The sequence below is a fragment of the Myotis nattereri genome, assembly GCF_964212035.1.
Source record: "Myotis nattereri genome assembly, chromosome: 1".
In the NCBI taxonomy this organism is placed as follows: domain Eukaryota; kingdom Metazoa; phylum Chordata; class Mammalia; order Chiroptera; family Vespertilionidae; genus Myotis; species Myotis nattereri.
The window spans coordinates 145,874,549-145,900,592 of NC_138075.1; the positions used below are offsets into that span (position 1 = coordinate 145,874,549).

Sequence of the window (26,044 nt, forward strand, 5' to 3'; positions counted from 1 at the left end):
GATCCAATGATATTTTTCCTTACATATTCCAACTGCTACACTTACCTTTACTCATCATTCTGTGTTACATCTATATATATAAAAGCCTAAGTGACCAAATGACTGAATGACCGGTCGCAATGATGCGCGCTGACCACCAAGGAGCAGATGCTTAACACAGGAGCTGCCCCCTTGTGATCAGTGCACTGCCACAGCCAACCTCCCGTGGCCCCTCCCCCCACCAACCAACCTCCCACAGCCCCGATCGGCCCCGATCGCCGGCCAGGCCAAAGGACCCCACCTGTGCACAAATTCATGCACGAGGCCTGTAGTTATTAAATGTTGGGGGGAAAATCTTCTAAACTTTTCCCATCCAGCAAAAACCCCCAAATAGCCCCATATTAGGTATTAAGGTCCATGTCATACCAGCATTCATATCTTTAAACTTCTGCTTTAGTTCAGTAGGAGTAAGACGATACTGATCAAGACCATCATTCCAATAAATTCGGTCCAAGACTTGAAGATCTCCTCCAATCAGCCAATCTCCTTGTTCCATCACCATCTAACGGGAAGAAACAGAAAATAATTGTTTTAAATCAAAACCAAGAGAAAAATAAGGATATTTCTCTCATACAAGCTAACTATGGTTATAAACTTTTACTTTCATCTCAAGGTCAATGGTAAATCCATTTAGCTTAACAACTGAATTGGGATTGAAAATGCTACAGAATTAGAGTATCCTATCTAATAAAATCCTAATATGCAAATTGTACTACCAGGAGTTCAACTGCTCGCTATGACGTGTGCTGACCACCAGGGGGCGGCGTGGAACATGATGGGCTTTGAAGCAGCGCTGGCAGTGGGTGGCAGTGGAGGGGCTGCAGCCCCGATGGGCCCCAATGAGAGCAGGAACATGGTGGGATGGTGGAGCAGGTAAGCAGGTGGCTCCAGGCGAAGGTCGGTGCAAACGGGAGCCAAGGCCACTGCCTGGCTCCTAGGTGCTGAGGAAGCCAGGCGGGGGGCCTGCCCCCAATCGATCGCCCCATAGGCAGGATGGTGGAGCAGGTGAGGGGGCAGCACCAGACCATGGAAGGGTGCCAGGCAGGGCTGCGAGGCTGTGAGGCTGTGAGGCTGTGAGGCTGTGAGGCTGTGAGGCTGGGGGTGTGAACTGGGGCCTGATCCCAGCAGGCCACCCCAAGGGACCCAACACATGCATGAATTCATGCACTGGGCCTCTAGTATTATATAATTTCTCAAAGGACTTATGAAACAACTATCCCATTTAAAAACAAAGGGCAAACAAAACCAATATGAATAATTATGACTTTTAAGTAATAAAAATATTCTTTTCATTGTTGTTGTATGTTGATTAAAAAAATTTGTAACTCTGGATAACCCCTATTTTGTGCTCTCCAATCCTAAACTTTTGAGCAATTAAAGTAATGATGACAGAGTTGGGCACCAAGTCATGCCTTCCACTCTCCACACGACCTCAAATTTCTTACCTTCTCTTGTCCTCTGTCCCTGCATCTGGAAAAGGAAATGCTATTTCCTAGGATGGGTCCCCTCTCCAAGAGCAGCTCAAGCTGGCCCTTCTCCCACGACTGTGGTTTATGTGCTAACGATGTACCTGAACTACTGTAGTCGCTTCCTACCTGGTCTTCCTCACCAGAAGGGCCATCCCCTTCCATCAGACCACTCATTCAATTAACATTTACTGAGTAACTGGTGTGTGCCAGGGCTTCTACCAGGCATTGGGAAATATAGCAGGAGAGAGAGAGAGAGAGAGAGAGAGAGAGAGAGAGAGAGAGAGAGAGAGAGAGAGAGAGAGAGAGAGAGAGAGAATATCGATCTTCCTACAATGGAGCTTATGTCACAGTAGGGAAGACAGAGGAGAGACCAGAGAAATATCAGCTGGTACTGAATGTTACAGAGAAAATAAAAAGGGCAATGGAGCCCAGTGCCCTGGGCTACAGTGAGTAACTGCGAAAAAGGAGGCAGTGAAGGCTTCTCTGAGGAGAGTGACATTTAACTTGAGATGAAAAGGAAACAGCCATGAAGGGAAAGCATTTTAGGCAGAGGGATAGCAAGTACAAAGGCCTGGAGCAGCAACAGGCTTTGTCTCTGGGGAACAGAAAGAAAGTTAATGTGGCTGGAAGGTCAGGAAAGGTGAAACCAAGGACAGGAGCAGAGGTAAGAGAAATCAGGAGGACATGTGAGGCCACAGGCACTTGGGTTTTATTCTAACTATAAGGAGCAGTTTACTGACGACTTTTAAAGGATTTGCGTTTTGAGAAGACGCACTCTGGCTGCTTGAGGAGGATAGAAGGTAGTGGGTATGAGAGGAAGCAGGACTCCAGCCAGGTGACGATCACCAGTCTGGCCTAGAAACTGGATAACTCGGGGGGTACCGGTGGGAGTGGAGCTGGGACAGGACATCCCACACAAGACTGCCAGGCTGAGTTCCTCACAGCACTATCTGGTGATCCTTTCAGGCCCAAACCTGCCTGCGACCTCTTCGTTTGTAGGAAGCAGGAAGTAGTAGAAAGAACACAGAAGACCCAGGACCGACCTAACCCTGACTCGGGACTGCTGCCTCTGCAGCTCTGGGCAAGCGGAGCCCACCCCAAGGTTCTTCAGGATAAAGAACAACACTGTCTACCTCCGAGGGTCACGGAAAGGACCAACAAACAGGAATGTGGTTTGAGAAGCATAACCACATGTAAATTGTTGTTACGACTGATCAAAGTCTTAACAGTTCAGGGTAGAATGGTAAGCCCTCTATCTCCCCAAGGTCCTCTCTCCCACTGACACCAGCTAGTTCTCAAACACTGAATCTCTGTTCCACAAGCCTGGAGGGCCAAGGTTCTCGCAGTCCCCTCCTATCCAAACCCTACTAGGGCCTGAAGGCTGCAGACCAGGTGCCAACTAATACCAAGAAGTCTTACAGATCACTCTTAAAAAATGGTACAAAATATAAACAGTACTCAGATTTGTTGAGTGATTAAAAAATAAATGTCGCTCTACCTAGTTTGGCTCAGTGGATACAGCATCGGACTGAAGGGTCCCAGGTTGCATTCTGTTCATGGACACATACCTCAGTTGCAGGCTCAATCCCGGCCCTTATCAGGGCCCTTGCAGGAGGCAACCGATCGATGTGTCTCCGTCTGTCTCTCCCCTCCCACTTTTTCTAAAAATCAAAATATCCTCAGATGAGGATAAATAAATAAATAAATAAATATCTCTTCATCAAATTCATATGAAAAGTACCCTCTAGTGCCCTAGCTGGTTTGGCTCAGTGGATAGAGCGAGAGCCTGCAGACTGAAGGGTCCCTGGTTCGATTCTGGTCAAGGGCACATGCCTGGGTTGTGGGCTCCATCACCAGTAGGGGGCGTGCAGGAGCAACTGATCAATGGTTCTCTCTCATCATTGATGTTTCTATCTCTCCCTCTCCCTTCCTCTCTGAAATCAATAAAAATATATTTTTAAAAAATAAAAAATGAGATATTAAAAAAAAAGTACCCTCTAGCGATACAGGCTACATAATATGTGAAGCTCTCATACCAATAACCACTATCTGCTATGATTATGGAAGATGGCTTTGACACCCAAAGTGATCTAGATTAAAACAGACCCTCATCCCACCTATTACCTGCATAATTTTGGTCGAGACATTTATCCCCTATAAGTCTCACTTTGTCCATATGTCCAAAGGATATGCCACCGTCCTACAGGTTTGCTATGTGACTCAAAGAATTTACATGAGCATGTTTTGTAAGCCATGTTACTTGTTACTATTAACTGTAAAATTTAATTTTGAAAGAATAACTGACACCATCACTAGTTCAACCGCCTTATTTTCTAAGAAAATATATCCCATTTTTTAAAAGTTACCACTTTTTGTCCTTCATGAGACAATAAAATGAGATTTAGCACATTCCCAATATTTAAACAGATGTTACAGAAATTTTCTAGATAAAGTTATCACAATTTCACTTAGTTTTTTTTAATGCTCAAAGTATACTTTAAAACACATAACTAGTAACAGAGGTTTTACTTCAATGATAATATTTCACATATAAAGTACATAAGGCACTTTGGGGAGACTAATTATATTTCACTGCTTCCATTCCGGAAACACAATGTTCAATTAAAAACCCAGGCAAGACAAAACCATCCTGACCTCCCATCCTACCTGTAAGTACATGATTAATGTCTGTTCCACCACCAAAAGTTAGGAGGCCCGAGCGTACAGCCTGTGCTTGCGTGTCCAGCACCAGCATCTAGCTCGGTGCCTCATGTACATAGATGCTTAAATAGTTACTGAACAAATATTTATCTGGACCAAGTGACAAGACTATATGCTCATCACACTAATCTAAGATCCAGTCTCGCTTCTGCAAAACATTAACAATTTCAGTGGAATCACCAATATACAGGTAATGCCCACATTTTCAGCACAAACATTATTTGTAATAAATCAAGATAAAATGCAGCAAAGTTTGTACAGGACCTTGATGTAGGGGTGGTTCTTGCATGTCGTTCCCCACTGTCGGGCACAACGCTCCTCCTTCCTGTGCTCAAAAAACTCTGGATTGCGAAGAATAGCCACACGGCGGCCCTCATACATCAGAGCAAATGCCGTACAGCCATCCAGCCTCTCTTTATCTTCATGAGTCGCTGACAGAACTATAGGCACTGACAAGTTAATGACACCCCCTGCAGGGCACAAAGGAACACACAGCTTGGATTACTCGACAGGCCTCACGTGTCCACATCTCACTTCGGTGGACACTAATAATGTTGAACTGATGCCTGGCACAGAAAATCAGGAGACAGAATAAGCAACAGAGGCTAAAAAACCAGCAAAAATTAAGAAAATCAACAGTGTGTGTAGCAATACTCACAACAATTCATGAAATTGTCTTTTGGGGAAAAACTATGGGATAGAATTACAGAAGTAAAAGAAACTGTTTAACAAGTAAAACTCAGCTGGTTACGTTTAACATCACCAATAATATACTGAACACCTCCAATATATGAATAAGATAAAGCACCATGGTTCAGGGCCTTTTTAAAAAGAAAGTTAATCCGTGCTGACTACCTTTTGAGTGGCAAGTTGGTTAAGAATACTTGAGTATACATGGGTATCCTTGAGACAGAAAGACAAAAACACCCAAAAAGGTTTTTGTTACTTGGATTTTAGTCAGAATTGAACCCATGTTGGCTATCACTGGCCAAGACACAAAGGCAGTGGGTAATCAGTGCTCCTTTTAACTCAAAATGTGTCCCACTGAGACCAAAGGCACATTCTCAGTTCCCAACCTTTCAAGCTCTAAACGGTTTTTTTCCTACTCATCATGCACAGATTAGAAAAATAAAATGCACTCCCAGATTCCTATGTGGATCTTATTTACACACCAAATAGAAACCATACTTTTCTGGGAAATCATGGCATGACTTCTTTGATAACTGCTTGGCTGTTTTAAAATTACCACCACCAGGTACAGTCCAAATTGTTGCACCAAACCCAAGACTAAATCAATACTCAAGACACAGTCCATAAAGATTTTACTATTAGTTCCAAGGAAGAAAATCGAAGAGCAATATTTAATCCTTACGTGCCTGTGATAACATTTCTCTGGAAGAATGATCAGAAATTACATTTTCTAATATCTATTTCACTCCTCAGTTAAAAGAAGTCATAATACAGAAGGGTGTGGTAGCAATTGAGGAGGGTTCTGTAACATGGAACAACAGTATTTTCTTTGAGGTAGCAAATTAATCTTACCAACAGTATACAGAGTTTAAGGTAGTTGAATTATAATTACAATATACTGAACATCAATTTCTTTGGCTATTTTTTTGAATGTTTTAAAGAATAGGAAGAACCATCCTTTCAACCACCTATTTCAGGACTCCTAAACTTGGACTCCCTGGCTGCTTACTAGAAGGCCTGGCTTAAGCACAGGCTTCCATATAGCACAACTGAGTGTGTGCACTTTTCAGGGACACAAAAATGATCAGGTGGCTATGGCACAGGGAAACTATTTGCTTTTGAAATTCTTTTCATCCCTAATCCTCAGGTTTTCCTTCTCCCCATGCAATAAATCACAATCGGGGAAACAAAAATGAAAAACAGATCTCACTATCCACTTAAATGTCTAGTGCTGATATAACTTAGTCTTGAAACACTACCTTCATTAAGGCGGTACCACTACTCCCTATAAACAGTGATGAATCCCTATAACTGAGCAATATCTCTTCCACATTCAATATACTATAGAAGGCAAAATGTCTTACCATCCAGAAGACAATCAAAATGAAGACACTGCAGATACTCCCTCTCTCGCATAAAGCCATTCAGTGGGGTGGCCCAACCTTCTGCCAAAACCTGCACCCACTGCATGTCCACCTAGTAAATGAGAAAGGAAAATTTTCTATGTCATGTACTTGTGAACAAAAGCAGTAATGGCCTTTAGGAATTTAATTTTGAAAGTGATGGAAACAAACATCTCAAGAATGATTACGGATTATACAAGTCTAATAATTAAGGGCACTAGAAAAATACGCGTTTTTCCGAGTAAGTTTAAATAACATCAGACTTGCAAGCATTTCCAATAAGGAAAGCAGCTCCTAAAGGGGCTCTCAAATATTAATATGTATACTGGGAGGCTTGTTAATATGAAGAAAGCTCCACCCGCCTCCCCGATTCAGTCAGTTTGTTGTAGGGCCCTAGAATTTGTATTTTTAACAGTTTCCAGGAAAATGTTGACAATGATGTCTGAAAACTATACTCTAACAACCACTGTCCTAAACTAAAACTTCAGATAAAAATAGTCCTTTCCCAGTAACAGAGCACCCTTCATTTTACAAAGACTTCTAGTATAGCCCATTAGAATGTTAAAGAAATGATCATCTTGCCCTAACTGGTTTGGCTCAGTGGCTAGAGTGTCAGCCTGCAGACTAAAAGGTCCCAGGTTCGATTCCGGTCAAGGGCATGTACCTTGGTTGCAGGCACATCCCCAGTGGGGGGTGTCCAGGACACAGCTGATCAATGTTTCTCTCTCATTGATGTTTCTGACTCTCTACCCATCTCCCTTCCTCTCTGTAAAAAAATAAATTTTTTAAAAAAAGAAAGAAATGATCATCTTTGTATCATTAAAGTAAGCTGGGTATGCTCATTTTTAACTGGTGCTGTATATATGTAACAGTGGTTCTCAAATGAGAAAAGATGAAGCACCTGGCCAAGTAAAATGTTGCTTACTATTTATTTCCAAAGTAGGTTGGCCAATGTGTCCCACTGAAAAATCAAATTCCTGTTCTTCAATTCAAAGGAAAAATTATATTCATGCACCAAATTAATTTCAAGTTTTCATCTTACTAGTTTTCCCTGCACCTTTGACCAAGGACACTCTTTGTCTATAGTAGAATCCAGTTCTAGAAGGTATCTATTAGGCACTAAATGTGCCCCCCTGAAAATCATGTCAAAGCCCTAAACCGCCCCCCCCCCATGTGAGTAGATACGGAGATAGGGCCTATGAGGTAGTGACAATGGCCAAATAAGGTTATAAGGGTGGGTCTTAATCCAATAGGTTAGCAGCCCTAATAAGAAGAGGAAAACCAGAGTTCCCTCTCTCTACCCTGTGAGGATATGATGAGAAGGCTGTTGTCCTTGAGCCATGAAGAGAACCTCACCAGAAATCAAATCAGCCAGTGCCTAGATCTTGGACTTTCCTGCTATTTAAGCCATTCGGGCTATCGTATTTGTTAGGGCAGACCAAGCTAATACACTATCTGACTGTGCATGGAGTTTTTAATTAATTATTTTTCATACTGATGTGCAGAGAACAAACCACTGTATTGAAGAAAAGTTTACATTTAGAAAAGGCTACTGTCCTTCTAGGTTCTCAAGTTTGACTGACGTGGATTCATGTTCATTCACTGTCATTCTTCTTCTGTGCATGTGTGTGTGTGTGTGTGTGCGCACACGCGTGACTGTGTTCATTCTGCGCAAAGTCATCAGTTCCTTTACAGTGGGTTTTGTCAGCTTCCCGAGTGGCTCTGCTCTCCAACTCTGAATGTTTGTACTCCCAGCATGCCTTGGCTTCTGGTCAGAGACCCAATCATGCAAAGCACATTGGATCATCTACTCCTATCAGAGATTTGAAAAACTATGTACTCGGAAAGTCTTTCTCCAAGCTCAGAAGTTTGGTTTTTTCTCTTTCTCCTTACTTTCAGATTTGGCACTTTGCTGGGTGTGTGGAATTTTTACCTTACTAAAAGAAAGACTGAAAAATTCTACTTCTAGTCCAGGTACTTATTCCTTAATATCTGTTTTTATAGTGTACCTAATGATAAGATTTAAATTCTCTAAAATTTGAAACTGATCTATCCTATATATTAAAAGGGTAATATGCAAACTAATCCTAACAGCAGAACGACTGGGAATGACTGGTCACTATGACACACACTGACCACCAGGGGACAGACGCTCAATGCAGGAGCTGCCTGCCCCCTGGTGGTCAGTGCGCTCCCACAGGGGGAGCTCTGCTCAGCCACAAGCCAGGCTGACAGCTGCCAGCACAGCGATGGTGGTGGGAGCCTCTCCCGCCTCCTCAGCAGCACTAGGGATGTCCAACTGCAGCTTAGGCCTGCTCCCCGCTGGCAAGTGAACATCTCCCGAGGGGTGCCGGGCTGCCAGAGGGATGTCTGACTGCCAGCTTAGGCCCAATCCCCTGGGGAGCGGGCCTAAGCCAGCAGGTGGACATCCTCTGAGGGGTTCCAGACTGCAAGAGGACATAGGCTGGGCTGAGGGACCCCCCCGCCCCCGAGTGCACAAATTTTTGTGCACCGGGCCTCTAGTATATATATAAAAGCCTAGGAGACCATTATAGCCAAACAACCAGAATGACTGGTCAACCAGTCGCTATGATGCGCACTGAACACCAGGGGGCTGGTGCTCAATGCAGGAGCTGCTCCCTGGTGGTCAGTGTGCTCCCACAGCCAACCTCCTGCAGCCCCTCCCCAGGCCAGCCAACCTCTCACAGTCCCTCTCCCTCCAAGCCGGCCAACCTCTCACGACTCCATTCCCCCACCCCCCGGCCAGCCAACCTCCCGCGGCCCCTCCCCCCCGGCCAGCCAACCTCCCGCAGCCCCTCCCCCCAGCCATCCAACTTGCCTCAGTCCCTCCCTCCAGCCGGCTGGACCCCCAATAGGCCTCAATCGCCGGCCAGGCCAAGGGACCCTAACTGTGCACAAATTCGTGCACAAGGCTTCTATTAAATTATAATTTCCATTGTCAGCATATCTAGTTTAACTAAGCAGTTTTTTTATTGGGAAAATACTCAATGATATCATTAGAGTTAAGATATACAACAGAAATATTCTTAATAATATAAGAAAGGGAGACTCAGGATTTTTGCAGGGGATTAGGAAACATGTTTAAAGAAAAAAATGTTCATTTTTTAAATTAATTAGTTATTAATTTAAATAAGTTAGTGCAGATTAATATTTCTTAACCTTTTAGATCCCAGTTCTGATAAGCCTAAAAATCTTATATAATCTTTGTTCTTTGATATTTAAAATAAATAAATATTATGACTAAAAAAAAAAATCAAAGCCATGATAATTTAGGGATATGGCTTTACAAATTAAAATTAAGCACATTTCCCACCCTGGAAATTGTGATACACAGCACAACTAACCATGCCCTCAAACACAACTATAAAACCACAAATTTTATAGACTACCAACTGTACCTAAGGCCATAGTACTTGATATGAAAAGTAACAAAGTACTTACTTTATTAATTTTCAATGCTGGTAGTGTTTCTGCATCTGTTTTTGCCAAATGAAGTTTATTTTCTGGCACATACAGTTCTTTTACTTCATAAGAGGCATCTACAGGTACAATATCCTATACAAAAACAAAAGTACAATAAACTGTTGAATTTTAGCGTTCTTCAAGGTTACCTTAATGAAGAAAAATTAAAATTTCAAAATAAGACTTTTAAAAAGAAGTATAAAAGAGCGTTTTGAATGCTGTCCCTCTCCAGTCAACTTTCCAAATGTCAGTTGGTCTACCCTCAAGCTGATAAAATCCCCCATACAAGAAGTCACTATGCATAATGTTCCATTATATAGTGAGGAAGAAATTCCTAGAATGTACCATATACTTTCAAAATCAGGCAACTGCAGAGATGATATGACCTCAAAGAGGTAATGATAAAAAGAATTTGGAAACAAACCAAAAAAAATCCACTTAAACATAATCATTATTATCCTTAACATGTCATGAGAACATGACACTGAAGCCACCTTTTCAGTAATATGGCACAATGTTCCACCACTTCGAGCGTGAGAAACAGCACTTTTGATTCCATATGAAATGTAGTCTGGAAATTTTATGCAAACTCCAGGTACTCATTTATATAACACTAGAGGCCCAGTGCACAAAATTCATGCACTGGTAGGGTCCCTAGCAGTTGCCAGCTGCCAGCCAGGTACTCCCTCCCTTCCCACCAGCCGCCTGCAGAGGCCTCCCTCCCTTCCCCTGGCCAGCCCCACCCCCTGGTTGAACTCTTGAACAACTCCCAGTCGAGGGGACAATTTGCATACTATGCTTTTATTATATAAGATGGGATTGGGACAGTCTTTAGCCTCATTTATCCTGCAAGAACACTTGTGTAATTATCACAACATAGACACTCATATGCTGCTCACAGGTGATCATTACAAGGCTTGGTCACATTTATCATACTCCTGGGAATAATTACTAAATGTATGCAATTACTTTAAATTTTTTAAGCCAAATCTATCAAGTAACATTGATAAGCATATAAAACTGGCACTGATTAAAAGCTTTTCATACATTTATCTCATCTGAGCGATACTTTGTTATTCAAAATAAAGTAGGTAATTCTCAAGAGAATGATAAGACAAGCCATTGGCAAGGAGAAAGTATTTGCAAAATGATATACAAGGAACCCTTAAAACTCAACAACAATAAGAAAACCCATTCAAAAACTGAGCCAAATATCAGAACAGACACCTCACCAAACAAGATATATGCATAACAAATAAGCATTTGAAACAATGCTCTACATCCTATGTCATCAAGGAAATTAAATTTAAAACAAAAGTGAGATACCACTATAGACCTATTAGAATGGCCAAAATCCAAAACACTGACAATACTAAAAACTAGTGAGAATGCAGACCAACAGAAACTGTCACTGCTGATAGGAATGTCAAGTGATAGACCCGGTGGAAGACAATTTGTTGGTTCCTTACAAAAGTAAATATACGCTTATCATACAACCCAGCAATTGTGCTCCTTGGTATTTACCAAAATAAGCTGAAAACTTATGTCCACACAAAAACCTGGACACAGGTGTTGATAGCAGCCTGATTCATAATTGTCAACACTTGAAACAACTGAGAAGTCCTTCAGCAGATGAATGAATAAACTGTGGTACATCCAGACAATGGAGTATTACTCAGCATTAAGAAACAATGAGCTAGGTAGCCATGAAAAAACAGGCTGGACCCTTAAATGCATATTAGTAAGTAAAAGAAGACCATCTAAAAAGGCTACATACCATATACTTCTAACTATGTGACATTCTGGAAAAGGCCAAACTCTGAAGGTAGTAAAAAAGATCAGTGGTTGCCCGGGCTGGGTCAGGGGGAGGGTGGAGGGCAAGATGAACAGGCAGAGCACTGAGGATTTTCCAGGGCAGTGAAACGATTCTGTGTGATACTACAATGGTGGATACATGTCATCATTCATTTGTCAAAGTCCACAGGATGTACAACCCTAATGGAAACTGTAAGCTATGGGTGACAATGATGTGTCAATGAGGTTCATCAACTGTAACAAATGGACCACTCTGGTGAGGGATGTTGTCAGCAGGAGGCGTGCACGGTGGGAGCGGAGCAGCAGGGGGCATATGGGAACTCATTCTCTGTACTTTCCATTCAATTTTGCTGTGAACCTAAAACTGCACTATAAAGTCCATTTAAAAAAAAAAACATTAACAAAAAGTTATTCAAAATAAATATTAATGGAAAACCAGGTTTTTTAAGGACACTCCCTATTTTTCCTAAGGAATACGTTTGAGAAGAAACTTCAACTTATATTTGGACTTACATTAATATCTTGTGTAGAGAATAAAAGCAGGGTCAGCTATGCATATCAAAGCTAGATAACCTCATGAGAGGTATGGGTGCCACTACTCAAGCAATCCCTGTGGGTTCTGAGCATCTAGAAACAACTATCTACAAGAAAGTTCAGCTCTGGCTAAATCATGTGCCAAAATCAGGCTACTCCTATGGTAAATTCTGGTGTTTCTCATCATAAACCCAAGATTAAATAAGAAGAATAAACATGAAGGGAAAATAAAGAAAGAATAAAATTAAAAGAGAAGAAATAAGGAAACACTGTTTGCTGCCATACCAAGTTCAGCCAGTAGATTGCTCCTGGAGCACAGACATGAAGGGCACTTTCTGCAGGCCCCTTATTGGCTTCCATCCCCCTTCCAGTGCTCACAGGAGGAAACGTGTGTGTGTGTTTGTGTGAGAGAGAGAGAGAGAGAGAAAGAGAGAGAGAGAGAGAGAGAGAGAGAGAGAGAGAGAGAGAGAGAGAGAAACCCTGCACAGCACAGGACACTTCATTAACCTTCTAGACAAGGGGTGGGGAACCTTTTTTACTACCAAGGGATATTTAGATATTTATATCATTCGTGGGCCATACAAAATTATCAACTTAAAAATTAGCCTGCTATATTTGGTCAAATATTTATTTAACTCACCCCTAATGCCTTGGCAGGGCCAGACCAAATGATTTCCTGGGACTTATATGGCCCAAGGATGGGACATTCCTTACACCTGTTCTAGACCCTCTTTTGCAATTAAACATCCAGCAGGTACCCACAGCTGAAGGTGTTCATTATCTCTACTGATGGTACCAGGGGTCCTCAAACTTTTTAAACAGGGGGCCAGTTCACTGTCCCTCAGATCGTTGGAGGGCCGGACTACAGTTTTAAAAAAAACTATGAACAAATTCCTATGCACACTGCACATATCTTATTTTGAAGTAAAAAACACAAAACGGGAACAAAAACAATATTTGTATTTGCATGTGGCCCGCGGGCCGTAGTTTGAGGACCCCTGCAAAGACTATGTCAGCGCATTAAAGAACACTGGAGAAGGAAGAAAGTTTCATCCGCTGCCTCTGTCTTCTCTTTGTAGATATAAATACCAAACAACTTTGGATGACTGAGACATGTCATTTCCAATGAACCCAGGTAAAGAGGACATGTCTTAAGTTTTGCTGAGGGGGTCACTTCATTGTGCACCCGAAGAGAAAATTACATACAGAAAAGACTCTTCCTTCTCTCTAACAAGAGAAATAGATTCTCTTAATCTAGTCCATTCTGTGCTTCTAACTCTAGGAATCATTTTAATACATTTATTACACATAATACATCAATAAATGCACTTAAATGCACTTAATACATTTTTAAAGTAAAAAATAGCAGTAAAAAAAAATGGAAATGAGAAAAACACATTACCCTGTACATGGTTATCATTATCATTTCTGTGTATTCCCTTCCAACTGTTTTTTCCCATAGGCACATTACAGGGCAATTAATAGTTTTGGTGGTCTGTACAAACCCTATTACTTCATCAACTACAAAATAAAAATTCAGGATCGACTTTTCCTGGAAAAATACTGTAATGTGCATTAAGTGACCTGCACACACACCCTATATGTTCAATTAGCTTTTTGGATCTGTAAAGCTCTCATAGATGTCATGAGACATACACATTTTCCCAGCTGCAAAACAAAGAACTAAAACCCTCCAGACTGGAAACAAATGCTAAAATTTACTTAAGTTACATATAAAAGTCTGACATTCATTAGGATTTTTATGAGGAGTATGGCAGAACAGAATTAAACTTAAATATTTACATTAATCACAAAACATTAGGGACAAACCATCTTCAAAACTAAAAAGAGATTCAAGAAAGCCATAGGGGTCTGCAGACCATTATTTCTGATGTTTGTATCTAAGATCCAAGTTCAGATTCTAACAGTGCAACCTTGAACAGGTTACCTAATATCTCGAACCTGCCTCCTTCTCAATGGCTTAAAAATATTTTTTATAATATATTTTTATTGATTTTAGAGAGGAAGGGAGAGGGATAGAGAGATAGAAACATCAATGATGACACAGAACCTAGACACAGAACATGGCAAAAGATCCTGGACAGAAACTGGCAACAGAACCTAGAGACAGAACCTAGCAAGAGAACCTGGCTGAAGAACCTAGAGACAGAACCTGGCTACAGAACCTGGATAGAACATGGCAAGAGAACCTGACTAGAACCTGGTGACTGAACCTGGCTGGAGAACCTGGACAGAACCTGGCTGGAGAACCTAGCGAGGGAACATGGCTACAGAACCTGGCTGGAGAACCTGGAAAACCTGGCTGGAGAACCTAGCAAGAGAACATGGACACAGAACCTGGCTGGAGATCCTAACCAGAACTTCGCTGGAGATCCTGAACAGAACTTGGCTGGAGAAACTAGACAGAACCTGGCTGAAGAACCTGGCCACAGAACCTGGCTACAGAACCTGGATAGAACATGGCAAGAGAACCTGACTAGAACCTGGTGACTGAACCTGGCTGGAGAACCTGGACAGAACCTAGAACCTAGCGAGAGAACATGGCAAAAGATCCTGGACAGAACCTGGCTACAGAACTTGGCTGAAGAACCTGGCTACAGAATCTGGCGACCGAACCTGGCTGGAGAACCTGGAGAACCTGGCTGGAGAACCTAGTGAGAGAACCGAACCAGAACTTGGCTGGAGATCCAAACCAGAACTTGGCTAGAGATCCTGGCTAGGCTGCTGATCAACTGAACGCTGTCTCCGTGTCATTCCTTCTTCGCTGACTCCGTCCACACCTTTGGGGACCTCTGGACCTGCTGGGGTTGGACCCCAGCAATAGACAGTTTTGTTAGAGCAGTGTTGCTCAAGTCTTTGAATTTCTAAGGTATATGCTCCAAATCACATTGATCTACTGTCAATAATTTTTTTTCAAAGCAAATGAAAATCATCTGACTTGCAAGAGAGGATACAACTTGTAAGTGTTGCCCCCTCCCCCTAGACCGGGTTTCCTTAACTAAGTGCAATAAAGCAGAGAGGTTTTATAATTTAAAAAAAAAAAAGAAACATCAATGATGAGAGAGAATCATTGATCGGCTGCCTCCTACACGCCCCCTACTAAGGATCGAGCCTGCAACCCAGGCATATGCCCTTGGCTGGAATCGAACCTGGGACCTTTCAGTCCGCAGGCTGCCGCTCATCCACTGAGCCAAACCAGCTAGGGCAGCTTAAAAATATTTATTGATTTATTTCTTTCAGGGCCATTGTGACAATTAAATGACTAAAGTATCTGAACTGCAGGGTTAATATTTACTGAATGCATTCTATAATAGCAGTGTTGTCCTAGGAACTTCATATGAATTAATGCATTTAATCTCCATACACTTCTATCTATGACGGTATTAGAAACTATTGCTATAGTTTTTACAGATGAGGACACTGAGGCTCAGGAGAAAGGTTAGTAACTTGTCTCAAATTCCTGCTATATTGTCTTTCACTGCAGTTAACACAAAAAAAAATACTCAATAAATAGTTATTGTAGTTTGCTTGCTACATGCCAGACACAGTCCTAAGCACTGGACACATATTAGCTCGTAGAATCATCAGTACAATTCTGAGGCAGGCAGGCACTATTGTTTCTCATTTCACAGACAAAGAATTATAACTACAGAAAGAAGGGTATTATCCGAGGTGTATAGCGAATTGGTAAGTGTTGGAACTGAGGTCCCAGTACTATTCTCCTCAAAAAAAAAAAAAAAAATCCAAAACAAACAAACAAAAACCCATTACTGTTTCTCCCATAAAAAACTAAATTATAAAACATTTTCTCACAAGGTATTCTTGATTTATTTTCATGAGTTCATTAAGCATTGATAATTCCCAGGGTTTCCGGTCAGCATGTGATATTTCTGTGTCAGTAAAGTTCTTGACAAAAAGATATCTCAACATGTCAGTTAGACCTAAACATTTCTATGCGAATGATTTTCAACCAGCTTTTTCAAATCCCATCATTGTAAATAAAATGAAAACTTCCCTTCCAACCACTCTAGTCCCCTTAGAAATTCGAAACCACAATCCAGCCTGGGAACAAATGACACAGGGACTCCAAGGAAGAGAAGCATTCCATTCTCAACTTCATTGACACGACAACTCTGCATAAAGCTTTTGTTGCCATCTCTGAAACCTGTATTACTGTAAGGAGGAAATACCTTTTTGATGTTGTGCTGGGATTGACTACTCTCCCTCTCCGCCACATGTACCACTGATAACCATCTTGGAGGGTCAGAGAACAGCATCCTGCAGACCAATCTTTGATCTTCGTTGGAAGCCACAGGGCATTTTTAGCTGGTTTCCTAAACCCGCATCACTAGACTCAGGTCACAAATACTGATGAAGAGCAGCAGTACATGGTGCTCTATGCGATGCCCCTCGTGCCTGGGTCTGCACTCCCTGCCTCCACCCTGGAATCGCCCCTCTCCAGAACGCCACCACTTGGGAAGGCTCACCAGGTATGTGAATCAATTCCCTCTGAAGAGATGTTCAAAGTAGAACTGAGAACTAACAAATGTATACACAATCCTGTCTTGTTTCCTTCCAACCAGGCCCAGAGTTTAAGAGCAAAGGCATAAATAATTTGTGAGCAAATCTAAGTGTCTCCAAGAGAATTACTTTGAACATGAAAGGGTAGCATTTATACTATTAATCCAACCAAATTAATTTGTTAATGTTTTGTGCATGAATAAAGCCATAGTTTTAGCATGAAAACACAGTTAGTAATGTCCTGCTTTATATGTATAAACATAGATGCTATAATCACTTTGTTTTCAAGAAATAGAAAATGTTTTCCTATTTTTGAGTCAAAATAATATTTTTCATTACAAGCATTTCACAAAATTCTTCTTTTCAAAATTCACACCCAGCAATATTTTTAAATGAATTTTAGCCTCACAACTTAGACACAAAATTCTTCTGATGCCTAACCAATACCAAAGTGCAAGTTCAAAAGGTTGCTACTGTTCCCCTCCTCAGAAAAGATTCATAAAGTAAATACCTTTTGTGATTACCATCAACATAACAGCACGAATAGAGACGAACATGGGACATTTGCTTACAGGAAGCAAGTTCTATGTAGACTAGGTGTACAGAGAACTATCAGGAATGCAAAAAGAATTTTCAAATGCAGACAGCCAGTTCCTCGCACATTCTAGTGACAATAAACCTTTTTAGTCTCCAAAACTAGGGCTAAACTTTTAATAGAAGCAAAACCACCTCCAAGTAGATAAGGGGTCTGGACAACAGAAGGATGTCCCTGCCACACAAGCTTCCCATTTTATTTGGGATTCATCAGGATTCCCAGAGATATAGTCAGCCATTCGAAAACAATGTGTCCTTCAAATGGTACATCTAAGACCCTTGATTTCAGGGAATTTACTGTTTAACACAAAAACATCCTAAGCCAGGCCAGGAGGAGCAAATGCCTGCACACCTAAATCCCTCATCTAATCTTCAGAGCTCTGCAGCATTTCAGGGTAAAGGAAGATGAGGGGTGTTCCTAGGAGTCCCCCTAATTTAGGGGTCAGGACACCATCCATATGCTACCAATGAGGTAGGTTCAGAGGCTATGAATGTTTAAATATTTATTTTAAAATGTAACATGAGTACTCAAGAGATTTTTTGCTTGACTGATTACACGTACTCTAAGATCTAACATGCACTATATCCATATTTTTGTTCAAAGAGACAACTGTTTCTTTTTACCTGGAAACTGGAAGACAGAAAAATAACATTCACTACCTGAAAATGCATAGTAGCTCTTACCTTCTCCTTTAAATAAATTTTCTGTACTTTTTTCTTGAGCCAAGTCTGCTCAACAGATTTGAACATTAGAGCACATTCATATTTTTATGTAAATATGAAATGTCTATTATCTAAACTACATGCCTCCAAAGCATGAACACCAAACAACATTCTGGCAACACTTTCAAACTGGGCTGCGAAGTCTGGTTTTTATGTACAGTATAAAATCTACTTAGAGCACTAAGCCACCATTCCGTGAAGAGACATACCTTTAAATAATTTATGCAGTGGTAAATCTAGAGTTCCTGGTAGATTTAAAAACATTATTTAAAATATCTCTTTAGATTAAAACCAGCAGCAAGAAGCCTACTTCCTTATGTCAGAGCACACCAAGTTAAAATGCAATACCAGCAGGCCACCTAGTGACCATTCAAGGGCTAGAGGAAATATTTTTATCCAAAACTCTCAATATTTTTCAGTGTCTTCTACATTTTTTATTAAATACATGCCACCTGAAGCACAATAAGAAATAAACATGCTCTGACAAAATACTGAGAAATCCAGTCTTTATGTAAATGACCGCATTAACCTAACCCATTATATTACACAGGCCAGAATGAAAGGCAAGTAAGAGAACGCAGATGACAGAGGGTATTATGCTAACTAGAGTCCTCTAACATACCCATCGTGCCGCACGCTCAAAACACATTTTTCTTGATCAGTAAAACCAATGCCACTTATAGCAAAGATTAACAATTCTTGATAGAATTCATTTCAGAAGAGTCTCTCCAAAGTAATACACCAGACAGAGAAATGTCCATTTGTTACCATGGAGACAGCACTTCTCAAATACCTGCATTCTCTAGAAGTTCCAAAACACGCTACTCTCTTTGTTCTTATAAAAAGTTGTGGTACAATGGAAATGTGTACTTGGTCTCTGTCCCCACTCTCTGACATAGAGCTCTTAAAACCCTTGGAATCTCCTGAGTGAAGATTCAACAATGAGGTAACTCTAGGCCAGCAATTCTCTTTCTTTTTTTTATATATACATATACATATACATACACATACACATATACATATATACATATATATATAATTGATTTTTTACAGAGAGGAAGGGAGAGGGATAGAGAGTTAGAAACATCGATGAGAGAGAAACATTAATCAGCTGCCTCCTGCACACCTCCTACTGGGGATATGCCCACAACCAAGGTACATGCCCTTGACCGGAATCGAACCTGGGACCCTTTAGTCTGCAGGCTGACACTATCCACTGAGCAAAACCAGTTAGGGCTTCTTTATTTTTTTGACTGAATTTATTGGGGTGACATTGGTTAGTAACATTATATAGGTTTCTGGTAAACAATTCCATGATACATCATCGGTATATTGTACTGTGTATTTACTACCCCAAGTCAAGTCTCCTTCCATCACCATTTAGGCCAGCAATTTTCAAACAGTGTGCTACACAAATTTTTAAAACATGCAATACCTGACTATCTAGTCAGAGGCACTGACCTCTTTTCCCTCAGAATGTCAAAGTATAAAAATGACAATAGCCAAAACAATAGCCATCCAGTGTGAATGAATCAAAATTATACTATTTTTTTTGTCAGATCAGCAAAAAATGTATTTTTTGGTGTGCCACAGAATTTCAGTAATCCTATATAATAAAACCCTAATACGTAATCTACTGAATGGCGGAACGACTGGTCACTATGATGCACACTGACCACCAGAGGGCAGACGCTCAATGCAGGAGCTGCCCCCTGGTGGTCAATGCACTCCCACAGGAGGAGCGCTGCTCAGTCAAAAGCTGGTTCATGGCTGGCCAGCGCAGAGGCAGTGGAGGGAGCCTCTCCCACCTCCGCAGCAGCGCTAAGGATGTCTGACTAACAGCTTAGGCCCGCTCCCTGCCGTCAGTCAGACATCCCCCGAGGGCTCCTGCTCCTGGAATGTGAGAGGGTGCAGGCCGGGCTGAAAGACAACCCCACCCCCACCCCGAGTGCCCAAATTTCATGCACTGGGCCTCTAGTTAGTTTATGTGAGCAGTAAGATGAAAAAGGTTGAAAATCGCAGCTCCAGGCTGTGGAGCTCAGTCCACATAGAACAAGTCATTAGAGGTTTGGGATTTTCAGCTCCACCCCTAGACAGCTGTGGATGGGGGACTGGAGACTGAGTTTAAACACCAGTGGCCAAAGTTTTAATCAACTGTCTCTGCATGATAAAACCCCCATAAAAACCCCTAAAGGAGGGGTGCAGAGATCTGGGTTGGTGAGCACACTGAGGGTAGCATGGAAGCTCCACATCTCTCCCCACCCCATACCTTGCCCCATGCATGTCTTCTATTTGGCAGTTCCTGAGTTGTATCCTTTATAACAACCTGGTAATAGTAATGAAAGTGCTTTCCCAAGTTCTATGAGTGGAATTATTGGAGCCGGGGTGGACATCATGGGAACCCTTGAATGTGCAGTCAGCTGGGCACCCTATTTGCAGCTGGCATCTGAAGTAGAGGCAGTCTTGAGAGAAAGCCATCAACCTGTGGGGTCTGAGCTAACTCTGGTTAGTGTCAGGACTGAACTGAATTATTGGACATCCAGTTGGTGTCAGAGAAACAGAGAACTGGTTGGTAGAGTGTCGGCCTGCGGACTGAAGGGTCCCGGGTTCGGTTCTGGCCAAGGACACATGCCTGGGTTGCAGGCTTGATCCCCAGTAAGGGGTGTGCACGAGGCATCCAATCAATGATTCTCTCTCATCATTGATGTTTCTATCTCTCTCTCCCTCCCCCTTCCTCTCTGAAATCAATAAAGAAATATATTTTTTTTAAAAAAGAAAAAAATTCTCAAAGTCTAACAAACTGAATCTGAAGAGGAGGTAAAATATAATTAGGTGACTGTTTTAGAAATGGAGTTTTTGTTACGGATGGCATAAAAGCCAAGTCAACTCATTTACCACTTAGATGTGGGTTTAGGACCTAAGTAAATCATGATTCATCCGGCAGCTTCCCAAGGTAAATCAAATGACCTACACACACTTTTCTTATTTCACACTACACAGAACAAACATTCCACGCTAACCAAGGACAGGCATGGCAGATTAGTTCTTTACATAATAAACATTTTTTCCAGACCAGTGTTCTTTGATCTGCTCAGAAGTATTTTTAAAGTACTCGAAAAATATTAAGTCAAGAAATGTCCATTCTTCTCAATTTCTTAATCCCAACAACACTTAGAGAACAACTAGCCAAGGAATGTGAAAGAAAGTTAAAGAAAAGATGCAGATTTTAGAAATACACTAGAAACCAAAAGCATCTAGATATTAGAGAAGGCAGTGTAGTAGAAAGACAAGAATGTGGGCTGCAGAATCCATCCGACTGTGTTCAAATCCTACGTTACCCGACTGAACTACCCTGGGACAAACAACCTGACCTCCCTCAATCTGTTTCCCTTATCAGTAAAATGATGGTAATTATGACTACTTTCCAGTGTTAATACAAATTAAACACAACAGTGCTGTTGAAGCGCCTAGTACAGTGCCTTCTGTAGGGTAAGAATTCAACTAATGGGAGTTACTGTTGATGGTTTCCATCTCTGCCAATGACATCTGCTTTGAGCACCTGCAATTATACTCTTTTTTTAAATATATATTGATTTTTTACAGAGAGGAAGGGAGAGGGATAGACAGTTAGAAACATCAATGAGAGAGAAACATCGATCAGCTGCCTCCTGCACACCCCCTACTGGGGATGTGCCCGCAACCAAGGTACATGCCCTTGACCGGAATCGAACCTGGGACCCTTCAGTCAACAGACCAACGCTCTATCCACTGAGCCAAATCGGTTAGGGGCCGCAATTATATTCTTACACACAACAACAGGTAGTAATGCAGAACCTCTTATCTCCACATCCCCATTCAAAGCACACACTGTAAGGCTATGATGATTTGTTCTTCTTCCTTGCTTTAAAACACCACTTCACTCTACACATTCAACCTCTTCACCTCCCAGTCTGTATCTGAACTCCACTATGTGAGCTCACATAGCCCACCTTTGGAAAACCTAACAAATGCTTTTGTGATGACAATGAAGCTGAGCTGCATTTGCCAGCCTGATCGCCATGGAGAAGTCTGTACGGAAAGTCACCTTGCAATAGGGGTGCAGCAGGTAAATGTATTCTTTGGTCACCAACTAACCATAAACTATGAGCTGAATGTCAGGGGTTCACAGGTTTCATTTAAGATTCAACTAGTTGAGAAAAGCGAATGGAGGATGCATTCCAGAACAGAAGTTAGTCGTGTGTGTGTGTGTGTGTGTGTGTGTGTGTGTAGTCTTCCTTCAATAGTAAATTTTTTTATTTTTTCCCCATCAGCATTTACTCCCACTATACCCTCTTCCACCTCATCTCTCCCTCCCAGCAATTATCATTCAATAGTATTTTTAAATTTCACATCATATTATAAAAAAAATTTAATGAATATATATATTGTCATTCTCATCTGTAACTATAAATAATGGTGGTTAAAAACTAAAACTTAAGGTCCATGAGAATGGAATTTTTACTGTTTTTAATTCACTGCCACAAACCCCAGTATTTACAGTAATGCCCAGTGTGTACAGCACTAAATATCTGTTAAATTAACAGTACGAGCCATGTACAATACAGAAATGCATGCTTTCAATGGAAAGTGAGGTTGTTTACGTAGGAAAGTACATAATTGAAATCTCTCCCCCCGCCCTAAGGAGGGTGGTACCAAAAGAAAACAATTGCAAAGGAAGTGTCTGAATTTCTTTAATATAAAAATATTTTTTTCAAAAGAAAATGTCTCTGTCATAAATGAATATAACCAGAATCCCTTTCTGGTTGTAGATTTAATTACATTGCACATAAGGCAGAATAAGAACATTCTTGAAAGCAAAAGCCAATGGTATATGAAAATGAGTCCTAGGAATCCATATACCTGGAATCCTAGGTATAGAATGCCACATGCTGTTGAGCAAGTCACTTAATATCTGTGAAAAAGTTCATAGGCTTACTGTGTGAACAAATAAACAACATATACAAAGTACCCAGCACAAAGACCACTTGAGAAACTGCCGTAGTAATCCAAGTTAGAGGTGATTTGGTCTTCTTACAGTAACTCCTCACTTAACGCATGGCGGACCAGTAGTTTTATTGCTAGCTTTACCCAGTGGCCAGATAAGTTTCTATTGAAAGAGTACACAAAACGTTTACATACATGTTAAAGGCACGCTTTAAAATTAAATACCCATTGCATTTTCAAGTTATTTATTACATGTTCTTACAAGCAAATACCTTTTTAAAGTATGATACTTAGTAAAACACTGTGTAATATGAAGCGAGAATTCTTGTGATCTGTCTGCTTAACATCCTCCTTAGGCTCTGCAACTTTAAGCAAAAGGCTGTATAAGGAAACCAATTTTACCATAGGCTAATTGGTATATATAAGAGTTAAGTTCTTACAGCATCACATCAGCATTATACAAAGCAATGTTGAACAAAATGTCTTTATTCAGAACCTGCTATACAAGTAAACGAGGAGAAAGGCCATTTTCCCTCAGAGTCTAACAATCGAAACAAATATTTTAAAAGACACAAAGCCTTGCCTTGGCCGGGTAGCTCATATGGTTAGAGCACTGTTCACATATGCCAAGGTTGTGGGTTTGATCCCATCAGGGCACATACAAGAATCATCCAATGAATGCATAAATAAGTGAAACAACAAATCGATGTCTATTTCTCTCTTTCTCTTTCTCTCTCTTCCTCTCTCCCTCCCTTTCTCTCTCTCTATCTAAAAATCAATTTTAAAAGAAAGTTTTAAGACACAAAGCCTTGCATATATGTCCATTATAATAAGTAATCAGTAACTTCTAGTTTCATATCTGTCCCTATTTTCCAACCTAGAATGACAATCATCAGATCATCTAAAAGGCATAATATAGACTAAGATCTGTATAAAAGTAAAGGCAGTTAGAATAACCATTAATTAGGAGCAAGGCATTAATTAAGACTACAGAATACAGACTCAGGAAAACAATGGCATAGAAGGGAGGGAGGGAGGGAGGGTGGGAGGGAGGGAGGGAGGGAGAGGAAAAAGGGAGGAATTGTTGGATGGAGGAGGGAATACGATGGTGAAATACATAAGGACAATAATAAAATATGCAGCTTGGTACCATACTGAACATGAATCACCTTAATTCTATAAACAATGGAAAAAAATCAATATATGTTTTAGAGTAAAAACAAAAAGGTATTAGACTACACTTTAGAAAGATAATTCTGCAAACAATACAGGATGGAATAAAAGGCATACAAAACTGGAATTGGGTGACCAGTTAAAGAGAATACAAGTAGTAGGAGCCTAATACTATATAGTGGCAGTGTACTCTCAGTTTTTAATCATAAGGAAAAAAATCTTGCAGTCATATGCATTATAGATACCACGAGTCTGTATTTTCATTTTATAGAATTATGGTCAAAAAACAATTTAACTCTACATACAATATGAGATTCTGAATCCTGGAATAGGAAAGCACTTTAGTGGAGAACTTGTAAAATCCGTATTTGTAGTTTATAGTATCATACCCAAGGTTAATTTCTTAATCTTCAGAAATGTTCTATGATTACATAATATGGTAACAAGAGGAAGCTGGGTGAATGAAATAAAGGAATTAGCTGTGCTATTTTTAGACTTTCAAAGAACTGCAAAATAACATTATTTTAAGAATAACAAAAAAATGTTGCCCCTCCCCCCAAAAAAAGAAAGGTTCACCAGTCGCTATGATGTGCACTGACCACCAGGGGGCAGACGCTCAATGCAGGAGCTGCCCCTGGTGGTTAGTGCGCTCCCAAAGTGGGAGTGCCACTTGGCTGATCGGGATGAGAGGCGCTCCCACAGTGGGCCAATCCCTGCAGGCCACACTCCCCACCAGTGCATGAATCCTGTGCACCGAGCCTCTAGTCACTTATAAGTGTCAGAACTACCTGCAATTATCTGTAGTCTATAAAATGGCTTTAGGAACTCATGACCTCCCTTATAATTATATATTAGTATCTATGAGTATGTTTCTGAAGTTTTACTAATAAAAACACTTCAGGATCATTAATTAAATATAAAAAAGATCTAACAAAATAAAATTATGTGCAACTTTCTAACACTGATATGACAAATCCAAGTAAAAACGATAGGTTCGATGTACACAAAAAATGCAAACAAAAATACAATCACAATAAAAAGAAAAATACTGAAAACAGTTGCAACAAACATGACATGGAATTAATATCTATGGTTTTCATACAAATTTATTTTTAAAAACTATAAACAATCTCAACAGCAAAAGGTAGGTAGGATAATACACAATGTGCTGAAAATGGAACAGAGGCTCTGCAACAGAACATCACGTAACAAGAGGAAAGGCCAACTGATCCATGAAACCCTAACCTTCCCTGAGGCCATCACAGAGCAGAGGTCCTATTGCAGTGGTGTGAACTGCTCCCAAAGAGTGACAAGTCCCACCAAGAGAAGACCAGACACATGACCTGCTCCCTTTAGCTGAGCATGGGAGCAAGAGGAAACTGTAATAAAGGCAGAAAGGAAGAAACAGCTAAAATGCCTTTGAAACTCTGAAAGGCTGAGCAAGGACCAGTGTGACTGGCAGCCCAGACACCAGGGGTTCAGCACTCACTCACAGCCAGGCCTACAACAGGTGCTCAGAAGGAAGATCGGGAGCAGGTCTGGAGACTTGAGAGTGAGCTCTCCTCAGTGGTGCACAGGCATCAAACCCTCCCACCTCCCTGCACCCTGGCTCACAAAACACAGGCCTTGGGCTGCCAAGGGCAGGAAAGCCTCCCAGGGTCCCCTGTGTGTGGGGGAGGGGTAGCAGCAAATATGGTCCGCCGGAAGGAGGGAGGTAGGTGGAGGACCTCTTGACCCAGGACCTGCTAATGCATGTGACAACACAGAAACCTCCCCCTCCAAGGCCTCCCAGGTTCAAAGTGCAGGCTGGCTACCGTGGTACTACCTTATGTATCTTAACTGAAAAAAATACAACAATGCCAAGTTGTAAAGCTG

At 41.1% G+C, this 26,044-nt stretch overlaps 1 protein-coding gene across 2 annotated transcripts in view; it reads right to left on the reverse strand.

The window, feature by feature from the left end:
- The window catches only part of PAPSS1 (3'-phosphoadenosine 5'-phosphosulfate synthase 1), a 112,424-nt gene that overhangs the window by 58,122 nt on the left and 28,258 nt on the right, over positions 1–26,044 (reverse strand). For both annotated transcript variants that reach the window (XM_081087983.1, XM_081087984.1), the window contains exons 6-9: positions 9,785–9,898; positions 6,284–6,395; positions 4,494–4,699; positions 406–541 (exon numbers count right to left, since the gene is read on the reverse strand). In XM_081087983.1, coding sequence (XP_080944109.1) covers positions 406–541; positions 4,494–4,699; positions 6,284–6,395; positions 9,785–9,898 — 568 coding nt within the window. The remainder of the gene's footprint in view (positions 1–405; positions 542–4,493; positions 4,700–6,283; positions 6,396–9,784; positions 9,899–26,044) is intronic.